Source organism: Mus musculus, chromosome 7 (assembly GCF_000001635.26).
Source record: "Mus musculus strain C57BL/6J chromosome 7, GRCm38.p6 C57BL/6J".
NCBI classification, from domain to species: Eukaryota; Metazoa; Chordata; class Mammalia; order Rodentia; family Muridae; genus Mus; species Mus musculus.
In genome coordinates, this window is record NC_000073.6 from 43,975,849 (window position 1) to 43,991,838 (window position 15,990).

A 15,990-nucleotide genomic window follows, 5' to 3' on the forward strand; every position below is an offset into this window, starting at 1 on the left:
CCCTGGGAAGGTATCCAAGGTGACCTAGGGCCTACTGTACAGTGGGTGCAACAGGGCCCTCCCCTCCCACAGCAGGGAGGGTGAGTGCAGGAAATCCACCTCTGTCAGCAATGGCAGGGTTTTAGTCAGCATCTGGCTGCCACAGGGCAGGGGTGGGGCTGTGGGGGAGAATGAGGGTTTTTAAAGTCTCCCTGAGGAGCCTCCACAGCTCCAAGCTCACTGCCTGCTGCTCCTGGACACCTGTTACCATGAGGTTCCTGATCCTGTTCCTAGCCCTGTCCCTAGGAGGGATTGGTGAGATGAGGGAAAGGGAGGGGTCACAGCCCTGACTCTCCTGCTGCCTTTGGCCCTGATCATTCCTTTCACCTCTCCCCTCACCCCAGCTACATCATGAGCACCACCTGCTCCTCCTTCTCTGCCCTGTACACTGCCAAGTCCCTCACAGTCCTTGCTCCCAGGACAGGCCCCTGTTCCCTCCCACTTTCCAGAACTTTCTCCTCTTTCTTAGACACCTCACCACCTCTAGGCTTCTCCAGTCTTTCTAATGAACCCAACCTCTTACCAACCTTAGTGCTTGGGATGTCTCTTGAGTTCATTTTTTTTCTAGAGCCTCATAGCTCAACCCCTGAGTCAGACAGAGGTTTGCCTAAATCCCCCACTAGAGCCTTAGGCTGTCCAGCAGCTGCCAGCGTTCAGCTGTGTTCTCCACATCCTGACAACTGGTCCCACTCCTCTTAGGTTGCCCAGTTTCTACGAAAACTTTCACTTCTCAAATTGGCCTGTGACAAAAGATTGGTTACTCCTCTTTGTGCGGTGAGGAAAATGTGCATGTACCTATCCAATGGCTTTTTGGTGTACTCTGGTTTTTGGAGAAGGGGTCAGGTGGGACACGCTAGACAAGGACAACATGTATCTTCATCACTCACTCACCACCTCAGGATGGGACTCACACTGAATGGAGAGTTCCACTTAGGCTATGATGACTATGCAGCAAGCCTCAGGGAAATCCTCCTATTTCTGCCTCCCCAGCTCTGGGGTTACAGGCACACAGCATCACACCTGACATTTTCCCTGTGTTCTGGAGAGTCCAGGTCAGATCCTAACGCTTACATGGCCAATCCTGTAGCAACCAAGCCATCTTCAGCCCAGCTCTTGGGAATAAGTTCTGTGTTAGTGTCTCATGATGTAGCCCAGGATTGTCTTCAGTCCATGGCAATCCCTGTGCCTCAGCCTGCTGTGTCCTGAGGTTACAGAGAAGTGTGTCTATCTATGCCATGGCTTGCCAAGATTTCCTCTTGTTCCAAATGCTGTGCCGTGGCCTGCTCTTCCCTCTCATGGTTCACTCCTCACGCCACAGGCTCCTGTCCTGTCTCCCTAGAGCCCCACAGCACAGTTTTAATTCCCACTCTTTGCAGGACACCAGAAAGACCCCTATGCCTAACCCTACTACCTCACATCAAAGTGTCTTCCTCTCTGCCTCACAGTGGCCTGACTTGCTGTAACCATGTTTCCACTCCAGTCCTAGGCCACCTTCAAGAGAACCCTGAGCCTCTCCACTACTCATATCACTTGCCCCACATCCACAAGAAGCAGATACTGTCTGTCATAGACCCCCAGATTTTCCACCTCTCACTGCTCGTCCCATATCAAACTCCTTTCTTAGGGAGATCCACACCTCTTAGATGCCATCTCCACCACAGACACAAACAGGAGCCCACGCACCTTTTATCTGGATCCCCTCACTCTCTCCATTCCAGCTGCCACTTCACACCCAACCAAAGAAACCAAAAATCAACCCCAGCTCCCTTTCCTGGATTCATTTATTCATTGAGATCCAGTTTCCTGAGACCTCACCCTTTCCAGAATTCCCAAAACCCAGCCAAGGCAGTGGCCTTTTCTCAAGCCTTGGAGACTCTAAATTCCAAACCAGAGGATTCTCATTGGAATAAAAATGAACAGGAAGTCTCTCTCTGTCTCTCTGTCTCTGTCCCTGTCTCTCTGTCTCTCTGTCTCTGTCTCTCTGTCTCTCTGTCTCTGTCTCTCTGTCTCTGTCTCTCTGTCTCTCTCTCTCTGTCTCTCTCTGTCTCTCTGTCTCCTGTCTCTGTCTCTCTGTCTGTCTCTCTGTCTCTCTCTGTCTCTCTGTCTCCTGTCTGTCTCTCTGTTTCTCTGTCTCTCTCTGTCTCTCTCTCTCTCTGTGTCTCTGTGTGTGTCTCTGTGTGTCTCTTTCTCTCTTTTCATTGCCCATCTGTCCCTTAGTTAAAAACTATAAAGTGGCCTGACACTATACCTGATACCTGATTCTAGAGTTATTTCTGTCCCCACAGCATAGATCTCCCTATCCAAGATCAGCCATATATGGGTCCTTTGCCTGGATCACCTGACAATGTCCCCTGAACCCCATCCTGCTTAACTTTGTCCCCCAAAAGTGCACCTCCCTACATGTGCCAACTCTCCTCTCCCCCATTGCCACTTTGCAGATGCTGCACCTCCTGTCCACTCTCGAATTGTTGGAGGATTTAAATGTGAGAAGAATTCCCAACCCTGGCATGTGGCTGTGTACCGTTACAACGAATATATATGCGGGGGTGTCCTGTTGGATGCCAACTGGGTTCTCACAGCTGCCCACTGCTATTACGAGTGAGTAAGGGTGGAGACAGAAAAGCAGGGTGATAGCCAGAGATCATGACTCTAGGACAGGATGGGGTACTGTAGGGCAGGGGGGTGGGACTGGATGAAAGTTTATCTGTGATATCCTGGGTCTCTCTTTGCTCCTCCATCCAGTCTTGGGTTCAGAGTACTGTTTCTTTCTTTTCTGTCTTATTGTCTGTCTGTCTGTCTGTTTCCTGTCTGTATTCACATCAGAGTGTCTTCATGGCCATCTGTCACTGCGTGTCTCTTTCTTGGAACTTTAACAAAATCTGTCTGGGTCTGGGTCTCATGTGTTCTCTTTTATCACTACTGACCATAGTGGGGACCAGGCCCAATGGGCCCCTGAGGATAGAGAGTGCTGTCCCTGAGGGTAGGCTGTGAGAGAAGTCCTCACTCTCCTCAGAGCAGCTCTGCCTTTAGGACCTTCTGTTCACTCTAGGATACACAGAGAAGGGCTGGTCAGAACTGGAGCTGGGTGAGGTAACTGAGTACAGAGAGAGATGGATGCTGGGGAGGGAGGGGAGGGCTCAGACCTTGGGCTGCAGGCCAAGCCTTACCTGCTGGGGAAGTTCAGCCCTGTCCTAGCTGCACCCGAGCGGCTCTCAGGCCTTCTGCTCCTCCCTGCCCCTTCTTCCAGATATGTGCATGTCTATCTGTCTTCTTGTGTTCCTATCTCTGAGTATTTTTTTGTCCTCTCTCCCTCTTCCCCATCTTCCCCTGTACTTCCCCTACTCTCCTTGATTGACTCTTCTCAATCCCTCCATGTCTTCCATGCCCTCTAGAGAGAACAAGGTTTCCCTAGGAAAAAACAACCTATACGAAGAGGAACCCTCTGCTCAGCACCGATTGGTCAGCAAAAGCTTCCTTCACCCTGGCTACAACAGGAGCCTCCATAGAAACCACATCCGACATCCTGAGTATGACTACAGCAATGACCTGATGCTGCTCCGCCTCAGCAAGCCTGCTGACATCACAGATGTTGTGAAGCCCATCGCCCTGCCTACTGAGGAGCCCAAGCTGGGGAGCACATGCCTTGCCTCAGGCTGGGGCAGCACTACACCTTTCAAGTGTGAGTCTGGTCCAAGCAACACAGCTGGGTGTGGAGGAGGGGCAGAGAGGACTTAGCTGGCCCCTGCTCACCACCCTCTTGCCTCCTGATCCACAGTCCAAAATGCAAAAGATCTCCAGTGTGTGAACCTCAAGCTCCTGCCTAATGAGGACTGTGGCAAAGCCCACATAGAGAAGGTGACAGATGTCATGCTGTGTGCAGGAGAGACAGATGGAGGCAAAGACACTTGCAAGGTGAGACAGTCCCTTTCTGCAGTGAGGGGAAAGGCTGAAAGAGGGAACTGAAGTTCTTGGTTCCCACTTCAACACCCTGACTAGGCAGGCTCTTTGCATCCTTCCCTATGGAAGGGATGTGCACTGGGAGGGGAGGATCCTGTAGCTGGTACTATTTCTCCTCTGTGACTTCGTTTAGGGGACTGTCTAGTCAACCCCTCACCCCAACCCCATGTCTCTGGAAGAGATGGCCTTCTAAGATCTGTGTTCTTACCTATTGAACAGAGCTGCCTCTTAGAGTCCCTGTGTTCAACCCCTGGGAGTCAGTTCCAGCTTGTTGAGTAGAATCCAACTGCCAGGCCCTGCCTTACTCCTGTCCCTGTCCTTCTTTCAGGGAGACTCAGGAGGCCCACTGATCTGTGATGGTGTTCTCCAAGGTATCACATCATGGGGCTTTACCCCATGTGGTGAACCCAAAAAGCCGGGCGTCTACACCAAACTTATTAAGTTTACCTCCTGGATCAAAGACACTATGGCAAAAAACCTCTGAGTGATACACTGTCTGCCTTTCTCAATAAAATTCACTATGCAACAAATGAGTTCAAGGTCTGACATTCTCTGTCCTACTGGAGTGTGGTACCCAATCATGATTCCCTCAGCTAAGGTCACGATTTCCAAAGTAGATCAGCAAGGGACAGGTGTACAAGTACAGTTGGCTAAGTGGATGGGACTGAGAATAATGCAGACAAAAACTCAGACAAACTCAGGGATGCCACTTGAACCTCCTCTGGCAAGGAAAATGCTCAGATCACAGAGCAAAAATTTAGAGACACCAGAAAGTTCAACTATATCTATGCTCAAGCCTACACTGGAAGCAGAAGAGATGATAGACAGTCAGACATAGAGATTTTAGATGGCAAACCAAGTTTTATTGAGTTGGGGAAGCCAGGAAGGAGGCAGGGGTGTTAGGTTAATTAAGCTTTGACTTCCTGGGTAGGAGTCTGTCCACAGAAGGGCAGGGACTAGTCCCAAGGCTATGCTACACAGTGTCTACCTGGGGCCCCTGGAGGGGATGTCTCTGGTAGGGCTGGACCAAAGGATGAAGAGTGACTTAGAACCATGTCCTGTGCGGCAGAGAATCACCCATCTTGGGTAAAGGGACACACTGTTCCAGCTGCATGGGACCACAAATCAGTGTCTGCTAAGTAGGACATAGCCTCAGTTGAGAGTACTGGAGTACTTCCTGAGCAGGGTCCCTGGGAAGACTCAGGCAGCAAGGAGTTTGCCCTAACCCAAGGAACTGAGCTTGCCAACTGTGTCCCGAGGGTGCTACCTGCTCTCAGGGGTAGTGAGGGACCTCAAGGAATGTCTGATGGAAACTGATTCACAGGGATAGAGGTGGAGGCATCTGGCAGCAGGGACTCATCAGAGTCCTTAGAAGTTGCCGTGTCCCTCTCTTGGGGAGCCCTACGGTAATTTACAGAGCTCATTATAGCTTACAGCCTCTGGGAAGACTCCCAGAATTTTTGGCCCAAATGGCCTGCTCCTGCAACAACAACCACTGTTGTCACGATGCCCAACAGAAATAGCTGAGCCTCCACTCCATGAAAGGCAAACTCTAGCTCCACATCTGCACTTGGTTGAGGAAGGACAAATTTCCTGAGGGAAGAGACCTCGTGGGTACTCTACTCAAAGCCACACCAGAAATCTGAACTCCACTGGATGCTGTCCCCCTCTCCTGGGCTCTACTTCTACCCTGCCCAGACCCTGCTCTTCTATCGGAGGCCCCACTCTCACCAGCCCAAAGCATCAAGACCTGGTACACCAGCACAGGTAGAAGGCCAGCTGATAAGATACCTGTCGCCTAGGGCACAATCTATTGCAGTTGACCACAAAGAGAGTCAGGCTTATGTTTTGCTGCCTGTAGAGTTAGAAAATGATCCTTGGTTTAAATATTCAGAAATGATATGCATAGGAATATTTCCATAGATTTGTCAGGGCTGCATATTATAGATAAAAAAATTGGAGATAAAAGTTATTGTCTTAGAAGTAGTAGTCTTAGCAATAGGGCAGGATATAGCAAATATTAAGGCTAGAAAGGCATAAAATTCAGATATTAGCAGAAGTCACTTAGACACTTGGAACATTGATGAATTGGCCAGAGATTTAAAAAATAACCTAAGTGCATTGAATCCCCTGGATTGGATTCCATATATAATCCTACTTGCTATTATTATTGGCATTATTTTATTAGTAATCATTGTGTTTCCACTCATCTTTAGAGTACTTCTGAGATCTGTAGCTACAATGAAGCAGGACATTCTGGAACTTCTGCTGAAAAATAAAACGAAAGCGGGAGAATGGTCTGCCCACTCCAGTGAAGTCTGCTTGACAGGCCAAGAGGCCTGGAAGCACTCACGAGGCAAAGAGTTTCAACGAAACTCAGCCTCCTGGAACCTTGGCATTCATTCCCATAGCTAGGATGCTCCAGATTTGACCCTGCAATGTCATGGAGGCTCTTGTATGCTTTCTTACAGTATTTTAGTGGATAGGAGTTAGAAATCTCAGAGCAAGCTTAGCAAAGTATACTAAGAATCTCCAGTATAGCCAGGTATAGCAGGCTACATTGCATATTAGAAGCAAGATGGTGAATTCTTCTGACAAATGGAGATTCCCTACAGATACTTAAAAGAACAGCCAAGTTATACTCATATGCAAGAATTTACCAAGGCCTAGGAAATGGGGGGGGGGTTGTGATATTGCATTATTCATGAGAAGGTCTGCTAGAGCAGAACCCCCTGGTGCTAGCTTTCATGAGGCTCAAAGGAGTAGCACAAATTGTGACAAGGGTGTGAAATCCTTACCTGTCATTAGCTGACCATAGGGAGGGCTGTTTTATCTTTACTGTAAATATTACCTGGTACCTGTAAGTCCTTTTGAAGTCATTCCCATTTTGTGTCAGGAAACTTCAGTGTACTTTGCCTGCTGTGACATCCTACCCCTTTCTTTTCTGTATTATATAACACTGATGTTCACTTTGTGACATTACATTCAGATACAGCACACTCTCTCCTGTCTGTGTCTGTCTGTCAATTCTCGCTGACTCTATGCCAATCTGTCTGAGACCTTGATTCACACAGATTGAGTAGGGCCCATTGAGCCCCAGTCCTTGGCACCAACTCCAATCTGGATGCTGTCTTCCTCTTCTGGGATCCACTTCTTCCCTGCCCAGACCCTGCTCTTCTATCGGAGGCCCCACTCTCACCAGCCCAAAGCATCAAGACCTGGTGCACCAGCACAGGTAGAAGGCCAGCTGGTAGGATACCTGTTACCTAGGGCACAATCTATTGCAGTTGACCACAAAGAGAGTCAGGCTGAGGAGAATCAGGAGCCCTGCACTGGGGTGGAGCAAGAGGAGGATGAAAGGCTAGACAAGAAACATCCCCCTCCCCCAAAAGGAGAGAGACAGAGAAGACCTTCCTGACTTGCCCCAAATAGATACACATTTTTATACACATACATACAAACACAGAGACTCTCTCTCTCTCTCTCTCTCTCTCTCTCTCTCTCTCTCTCTCTCTCACACACACACACACACACACACACACACAGAGAGAGAGAGAGAGAGAGAGAGAGAGAGAGAGAGAGAGAGAGAGAGAGAGAGACAGGACAAATGGATACATAGAGTGGAATAGAAACTGGGAGACATGGCCATCAGTCACTATAGTGGGCATAAGCTTTTAATCCCAGCTACTTATGATGCTGAGGCAAGAGAATGCCATATTCAAAGCCAGCATGGACTACAGAGTGAGTCCACAGCCAGCCTGAGCTACAAAGAAAGCCCAAAAAAGACACCGAGACACACCTCTCCATAGGAGCAGCAGAACTGGAAATCTAGCCACACCCCTGGGTAGGAGGAGGCTCTGGGTTTGGGTGGAGGATCCCCAGTGACCCCTGTCCTTGCCAACACTTACCAATGTCAAAGCTGAGGAAACTGAAGATGAAGTCTATCTTATTCAGGATGCAGCAGACTGGTGGGAAGGGGAGGAACATGGTGGGCTCTCTCTCTCTGTCTCTCTGTCTCTCTCTGTCTCTCTCTGTCTCTCTCTGTCTCTCTCTGTCTCTCTCTGTCTCTCTCTGTCTCTCTCTGTCTCTCTCTCTCTCTCTCTCTCTCTCTCTCTCTCTCTCTCTCTCTCTCTCTTGTTCTCTTGCTTCTTCCTCTCACACCATGAGGAGCCCAACCTAGGAGGTACTCCAGAAGCTAGAGAAGAGTGCCTTTTCATGTCCTGACTGAGCAGTTTAGAGACACATTGAACTTATCTGTCTCCAAATACAAGGTAAAGGCATTCCAAGGGTTCTGGTATTGTGTCATAGTTGGCAGAAGATTTGTATAGCTGTGAGCATCCTGCATTTCATCCTCAGAGCTGTGCTGAGCTGAGTCTGCAGCACATGCCTGTGATTCCTACACTTGGGTGGATGATCAGAAAATCAAGGTTGTCCACAGATACACATTGAACTGGAGGCCAGCATGGGCTACATGAGACCCTGTCTCAAACAAGGCAGAGGAATGAAATGTACTGTCTAGAATCCATCCCACAATGAGGGGCAGGGCATAGTTCAGAGGTATAGCATCTGCCTAGATTCCCCCAATGGGGTTCTTCTAGGTGTGTGACTCAGTGGTAGAGACCCTTTGGCTTGTGTGTATAAGGCTCTGGGTTCTGCCTTCAGCAACTCCAACCACCAATTCCCAAAAAGAAAAAGATAAAAGAAAAAAACATCGCATCCATTCAAATTACAAAATTCACTACCTAGAAATTCTAAAGTCTCTACTGCCACTCATAGAGTTACCCACAAACAATGATGCACCCACCAAGATCCCTAACCTACTCCCCCAGAAAGACTCCTGGGAGAATGCCAGTGTCCCACCTTCACAGTCACCTGTACCACCCAATGGATGTATATGTATATATCAGTCTATGTATACACTGATGAACAAATTGGCCAACATTGGCACACATATGCCTCCTGCAATCAATCCAGAGGCAGAGGAAGCCAGTGTACGGATCATGCACATAGATAATCCAAACATCCAGCACACTGAACACCAACTAAGTTGACAGGAGGACGGACATGAGGACCCAGCCAGAAAGGACGAACTATTGTTCCTCCTCCCATGAATAAAGCAGGTCAGCTGGGTAGAGAGAACGCTATGGAGACCTGAATCTTTTCTCTACTCACTTTCAATACATATAAACCTTCATCCTCTTCCTCATTTCCATTTCCCCCTCTCATCTACAACCAGTTCCCTGTGGATGCTGTTTGCAGCTCACCTCCAGCAACACTTCTACTCTTTCAGTTCCCATGCACTGGCCTCTTCTGATGCAGTACACCTATCTCAAATTCCATCATGATTATGTGTGCTTGAAGATATACATAAATGATCAAGTGTATAAAAGAACTCATGAATGGATGAATACATTCTTCCTCTCTCGTCATTTAGAGCAAAGAACACTGTAGTTGTCAGAAGAACTTGGGCACAGAAGCCAAGGACTCAGAGGATAACTAGGTGGCCAATTGACCACCAGCTTCTCACTTACCCTGGATTAGGGCTAGCCTGGCCTTCTTGGAGCTTAGAGAGAATACATGCATGCACCCAGGTCAAATGTGCTAACTGCCATGAGAGCTGAAATAGTCTAGATGCTCAATGAGAGGGGATGGGTCTGAAACCTGCAACAGTAAGTAGGTGTCAAAGGCTGGGTATTTCCCCTTCTCTGCACCAGAACCCATGCTGACTTCTTGATGTTTTAACATTTGAGACAAGTCTCCCTGTGTTGTTTCACTGGCCTGAGTACACTATGTGTACCAGTCTAACCTGGACCTCACCAAGATCCACCAGCCCCTGCCTTCTAAGTTCTGGGATCAAAGGTGTGCACCAAAATATGCAGCTGCCAATCTGAACCCTTAATGAGGCTCCTGGAGGGAAGTGACATTTTCTGGTTGCTGCTTATTGAGAAAGAGTCTCACATGGCCCAGGCTGGGCTAACCTCAAAATGTAGCTCAGGATCTAGGAAATGAGGAAGAGAAAGGACATTGTGACCCCAACTCTGCTCAGGGTGGGTGACACTACCCTGGAATAACCTGAATTTTCATACTTTTGTATAAAAGAGTTTTCAGGTCATTTAAAGGCACCATAAACTTCTATTTATTTTATTTTATTGGTTTGTTTTGAGACAGCTCCATATATAACCCTGGCTGTCTTTAAACTCACTATGTAGATTAGGTTGCTCTTCATCACAGAACACTAGAGCCTAAATCACACAGATCCACCTGGCTCTGGCTTCAAAGTGCTGGTATTGTGAAAAAGTATAATGTAAAAACAAAATTCTAGGCCATTAGGCCCAGGCTTGGGAATGTGACCTTTGTGACTCAATGCTCCAAGGTATGCTATTCATAAAACAGATAGCAACATTCCTCCACCCACCCGCTTCTTGGGTTCAAAGAGTGCTCATTCAAAGAAAGTCACCCTGACCCACCCTGACCACTGCTGGAACCCATTGTGCAAATGTGATATTGTTAGGGGCTCTTAGAAACTGTCTTGAGAGATAGCCTGCACAATTACCAGGTATTCCTCGTGACTTCTGTGACTTTGCACTTCCTTGTAACTCTTAACTGGTATCTTTGGTATTTCCCAACAATGTCCTCCCCACCTCCTTGAGTTGTGGTATCTTCCTTTAAATACCCCCTTACCCAGCACCTCGGGGTGCCACGGTCCTCTACCCCTGCATGGTGTATGACCGTGGGCCCAAGAGTGCTCTTGAATAAAAGTCCTCTTGCAGTTTGCAGCAAGACCATTTCTTGTTGGGGATTTGAGGTGTCGCCTCTCCTGAGTCAGAACGTAGGGGAGTCCTCACGTTGTTCTTTCAATTGAAGGTATGCACCACTATACCCAGCTCCTAAATTTCTTTTTTTTTTTTTTCAATTTTTATTAGGTGTTTTGTTCATTTACATTTCAAATGCTATCCCTTAAGTCCCTTATAACTTCCACCCCCGGGTCTCCTACCCACCCACTCCCACTTCTTGGCCCTGGTGTTCCCCTGTACTGGGGAATAAAAAGTTTGCAAGACCAAGGGGCCTCTCCTCCCAATGATGGCCAACTAGGCCATCTTCTGCTACATATGCAGCTAGAGACATGAGCTCTGGGGGTACTGGTTAGTTCATATTGTTGTTCCACCTATAGGGTTGCAGACCCCTTCAGCTCCTTGGGTACTTTCTTTAGCTCCTCCATTGGGGGCCCTGTGATCCATCCAATAGCTGACTGTGAGCATCAACTTCTGTGATTGCCAGGAACTGGCATAGCTCACAATAGGCAGCTATATCAGGGTCCTTTCAGCAAAATCCTGCTGGCATATGCAATAGTGTCTGGGTTTGGTGGCTGATTATGGGATGGATCTAGGAACAATAAAAACAGTGATCCAGAGTTCCAAGTCCAAAAGGACAAGAATTTTGGCATTCTCCAAAAAATGATTTGTATCTACAGGGAGCTTGCAGCCATATGGCTATCACTGGTGTAAAGATTTTGTTCTAACTGCAACTTTCTGGGATAATTTTGGACTTCAGATACAGGACCTTCCTTAGAGGTGTGGGTTAGGCAGCACTCGCTCCACTACCCTCCGTTAACACCAATTCACCATTGCCACGACCTTGCCACCTGGCAATGGTCCCCAGAACACTAACAACAGCAGGTCTTTCCCCACCCAATCTCATCCTTGTGAAGGTATCCAGGGTAACCTAGGGCCTATGGAACAGCAGGTGCAATGGAACCCTCCCCTACCACAGCAGGAAGGGGGAGTGTATGGAGTCCACCTCTGTCATCAAGGGCAAAGCTTATTCAGCATCTGGCTGCCAACACAGCAGGGGTGGGGCTGTGGGAGAGAATGAGAGTTTTTAAAGTCTCCCCAAGGAGCCTCGACAGCTCCAAACTCACTGCTTGCTGCTCCTGGACACCTACTACCATGAGGTTCCTGATCCTGTTCCTAGCCCTGTCCCTAGGAGGAATTGGTGAGATGAGGGAAGGGGACGGGTCATAGACCTGACTCTCCTGCTGTCTTTGGCCCTGGCCATCCCTTTCCCTTCTCCCCTCTCTCCTCACCCCACTTACATCATGAAACAACACCTGCTCCTCCTTCTCTGCCCTATACACTGCCAGGTCCCTCACAGTCCTTGCTCCCAGGACAGGCCCCTGTCCACCACTTTCCAGAACTTTCTCCTCTTTCTTAGACACCTCACAATAACTGGGCTTCTCCAGTCTTTCTATGGAAACCAACTTCTTACTGAACTTAGGTCCTCAAATTCCCTACAGTTCACTGTTTTTCATAGATCCTTATACCTCAACCCCAAGTCAGAGGATTGACTAAATCCCACACTAGAGTCTTAGACTGTCCACCAGCTGCCACCCTTCAGTTGTGTTTGCCACATAATGACAAGTGGTCCCCCATCATCCCAAGAAGCTCAGGTTCTACCAAAACTTCCTCTTCTCATGTTGGCTTGTAAGGTCAGATGGGTTACCCCTCCCTTTCTGGTGTGGAGAGAATGCCCATGTCACTTCTCGCTGGCTTTTTGGTTTAGTCTCATTTTTGGAGAAAGGGTCAGTTGGCAGACGCTAGCATTGGACAACAAGTATCTTCATCAATCACTCACAACATTGGCAGGGTCTCTCACAAATGGAGACTTCTGTTTAGGCTAAGATGACTGTTCTGCAAAACTCAAGGGAATCCTCCTGGTTCCACCTACCCAGCTCTGGGGTTACAGGCACACAGCATCCTACCTGACTTTTTCCCTGTGTTCTGGAGGGTTCAGCTCAGGTCCTAATGCTTGCATGGCCAATCCTGTAGCAGCCAAGCCATCGCATTCCCAGCTCTTGGGAATAAGTTCTGAGTTAGTATCTCATGATATAGCCCAGGCTTGACATCAGTCCATGGCAATCCCTCTGTGTCAGCCTGCTGGGTAATGAGGCTACAGAGAAGTGTGGCTGTGCATGGCTTGCAAAGATTTACTGTTTCCAAATGCCGTGCTTTGTCCTCCTCTTTCCTCTCTTGCCTCACTCCCTGAGCCGGAGGCTCCTGTCTCCTCTCACCAGAGCCCCACTGAATTGCTCTAGTTCTCACTCTGTGCAGGACACCCCAAAGACCCTCACATCAGCTGGGTCCTCCGCTCTGCCTCAAAGTGGCCTGACTTGCTCTAAGTGTGTTTCCACTTCTGTCCAGAGTCTTTAATTCCTTTTCCACTCCTGTCCAGAGGCTGCCTCCAAGAGAACCCTGAGATTCTCCAATACCCAGATGATTTGCCCACCTCCACAGGGAGCAGAGCCTTTTCCTCACAGACCCCCAGAATTTCCTTCTCTCTCTGCTTGTCCCATCTCAAACTCCTTTTTAAGGGAGCCCCACCCCTCTTAGATGTCATCTCCACCACAGAACCTAAAATGAGCCCACGCCCTAGCCTTGACCCTGCTCCTTTTACCTGGAAATACCTCAATCTCTTCATCCCAGCTGCCACTTCATGCCCAATCCAAGAAACCCCAAATCAACCCTAAGCTCCCTTTCCTGGATTTATTTATTCATTCAAATCTAGTTTTCTGACACCTCACCTTTCCAGAATTCCCAAAACCAAGCCAAGGCCGTGACGTCTTCTTAAACCTTGGAGACTCTAAATTCGATATCAGAGGATATCATTTTCATTGGACTAAAAATAAACTGGAATTCTCTCTCTCTCTCTCTCTCTCTCTCTCTCTCTCTCTCCCTCTCCCTCTCCCTCTCCCTCTCCCTCTCCCTCTCCCTTCCCCTCCCCCCCCCTCTCTCTCTACCTTGCTGTTTCTTAACCCAAAACTATTAAAGTGACCTGACACTATACCCAATTCCCGATTCAAGTGTTATTTCTGTCCCCACAGCATACATCTCCCTATCCAGTACCAGCCATATATTGGTCTCTACCCCAGATCCCCTGGACATGTCCATAGATCCCAGCCCTGCTTAGCTATGTCCCCCAACGGTACACCTCCCTACATGTGCCAACTCTGCCTTCCCTGATTGCCCCTGTTGCAGATGCGCACCTCCTGTCCAGTCTTGAGTAGTTGGAGGATTTAACTGTGAGAAGAATTCCCAACCCTGGCAAGTGGCTGTGTACAACTACAAGGAACACATATGTGGGGGAGTCCTGTTAGACCTCAACTGAGTTCTCACAGCTGCCCAGTGCTATATCCAGTGAGTGAGGGTGGACACAGGAAAGCAGGGTGGCAGTCACAGATCATGACTCCAAGACAGGCTGGGGTACTGAGGGACAGGGAGGTGGGACTGGCTGAAAGTCTATCCATGACTTCCTGGGTCTCTCTTTTCTCATGCATCCAGGTTTGTGTTCAGAGTCCTGTTTCTTTTTTTCCTTATTATTATCTGTCTATCTCATATCTGTATTCAAATCTTGCTGTCTCCGTGGCCATCTGTCACTGTGTGTGTCCCCTCGGGACTCTACTTGCCCTGTCTGGGTCTGGTCTCATGTGTTTTCTTTTATCACTACTGATCATAGTGGGGACCAGGACTGAAGGGTCCCTGAGAATAGAACTTGCTGTCCCTGAGGGTAGGCTGTGAGAGAAGTCCTCACTCCACTTAGAGCATCTCTGCCTTTAGGACCTTCTGTCCACTCTAGGACATGCAGAGAAGGGCTGGTCAGAACTGGAGCTGGGTGAAGTAACTGAGTACAGAGAGAGATGGATACTGGGGAATGAGTGGTGAGATCTCAGATCGTGGGCTGCAGGCCAAGCCTTACCTACTGGGGAAGTTCAGCCCTGTCCTAGCTGCACCTGAGCAGCTCTCAGACCTACCCCTCTTCCCTGCCCCCTCCCTCCCTTACCTTCTCTTCCTGTGTCTGTCCTTTCTGACTCTCTGCCTATGTATGTATATATGTATATATGTATGTATGTATGTATGTGTGTATGTATGTATATACGTATGTATGTATATATGTATGTATGAATGTATGTATGTTTGTGTATTTATGTATGTATATATGTGTCTTTCTGTTTCTCTGTTTTTCTCTATCTGTTTAGTGTGTGTGTGTTTGTGTGTGTGTGTATGTATCTTTCTGTCTGTGTGTTTCTGTCCCTGACTCTTTCTTCCTTCCTCCCTCACTCCCTCCTCCCCCACCCCTTCCTATTTATTCTACCCAATCTCCCCGTTGACTCCTCTCACTTGCTCCATCTACTTCCCTGCCCACCAGCCAGTTTGAGGGTTGACTGGGCAAAAACAACCTATTCCAAGATGAACCCCCTGTTCAGCACCATTTGGTCAGCAAAAGCTTCCCTCACCCTGGCTTCAATTTGAGTCTCATCATGCACGAAAAACTACATCCTGAGGAGGACTTCAGCAATGACCTGATACTGCTCTGCCTCAGCAAGCCTGCTGCCATCATAGAGGTTGTGAGGCCCATCGACCTGCCCACTGAGGAGCCCAAGCTCAGTAGCACATGCCTAGCCTCAGGTTCGGGCAGCATTACACCCACTAAATATGAGGGTGGTACAAACAACACAGCTGGGTGTGGGGGTGGGGCAGAGAAAACTGGACTGGATCCTGCTCGCCACCCAATTTCCCCCTGATCCACAGTACAAAAACCAGATGATCTGCAGTGTGTGTCCATCAAGCTCCTGCCTATTGAGGACTGTGTCAAAAACCACAATCAGAAGGTGACAGATGTCATGCTGTGTGCAGGAGAGATGGGTGGAGGCAAAGACACTTGCAAGGTGAAAGTGTCTCCCTACAGTGAGGTGAAGGGCTGAAAGAGAGAACTGGGTTCTTGGTTCCCACTTCAACACCCTGACTAGGCAGGCTCTTTTCATCCTTCCCTGTGGAAGGCATGTGCCCTGGGAGGGGAGGATCCTGTAGCTGGTATGATTTCTCCTCTTAGACTTGTCTTAGGGGACAGTCTTGTGAGCCCCTCACCACAACCCAATGTTCTCATACGATCTGGGCTCCCACAAGCTGTATTCCCTCACCTATTTAACAGAGCTGCCTCTTA

General features: G+C 48.5%; 1 protein-coding gene and 1 pseudogene across 1 annotated transcript; both read left to right on the forward strand.

Annotated features, from left to right (window-relative positions):
• The first annotated feature begins 212 nt into the window (after positions 1-212).
• On the forward strand, positions 213-4,528 carry Klk1b9 (kallikrein 1-related peptidase b9). Its single transcript, NM_010116.1, has 5 exons — positions 213-294; positions 2,478-2,637; positions 3,432-3,718; positions 3,815-3,951; positions 4,325-4,528. The coding sequence occupies exons 1-5, from the start codon at positions 249-251 to the stop codon at positions 4,478-4,480; spliced, it is 786 nt and encodes a 261-aa protein (NP_034246.1). The 5' UTR covers positions 213-248; the 3' UTR covers positions 4,481-4,528.
• Positions 11,919-15,728, forward strand: Klk1b10-ps (kallikrein 1-related peptidase b10, pseudogene; annotated as a pseudogene).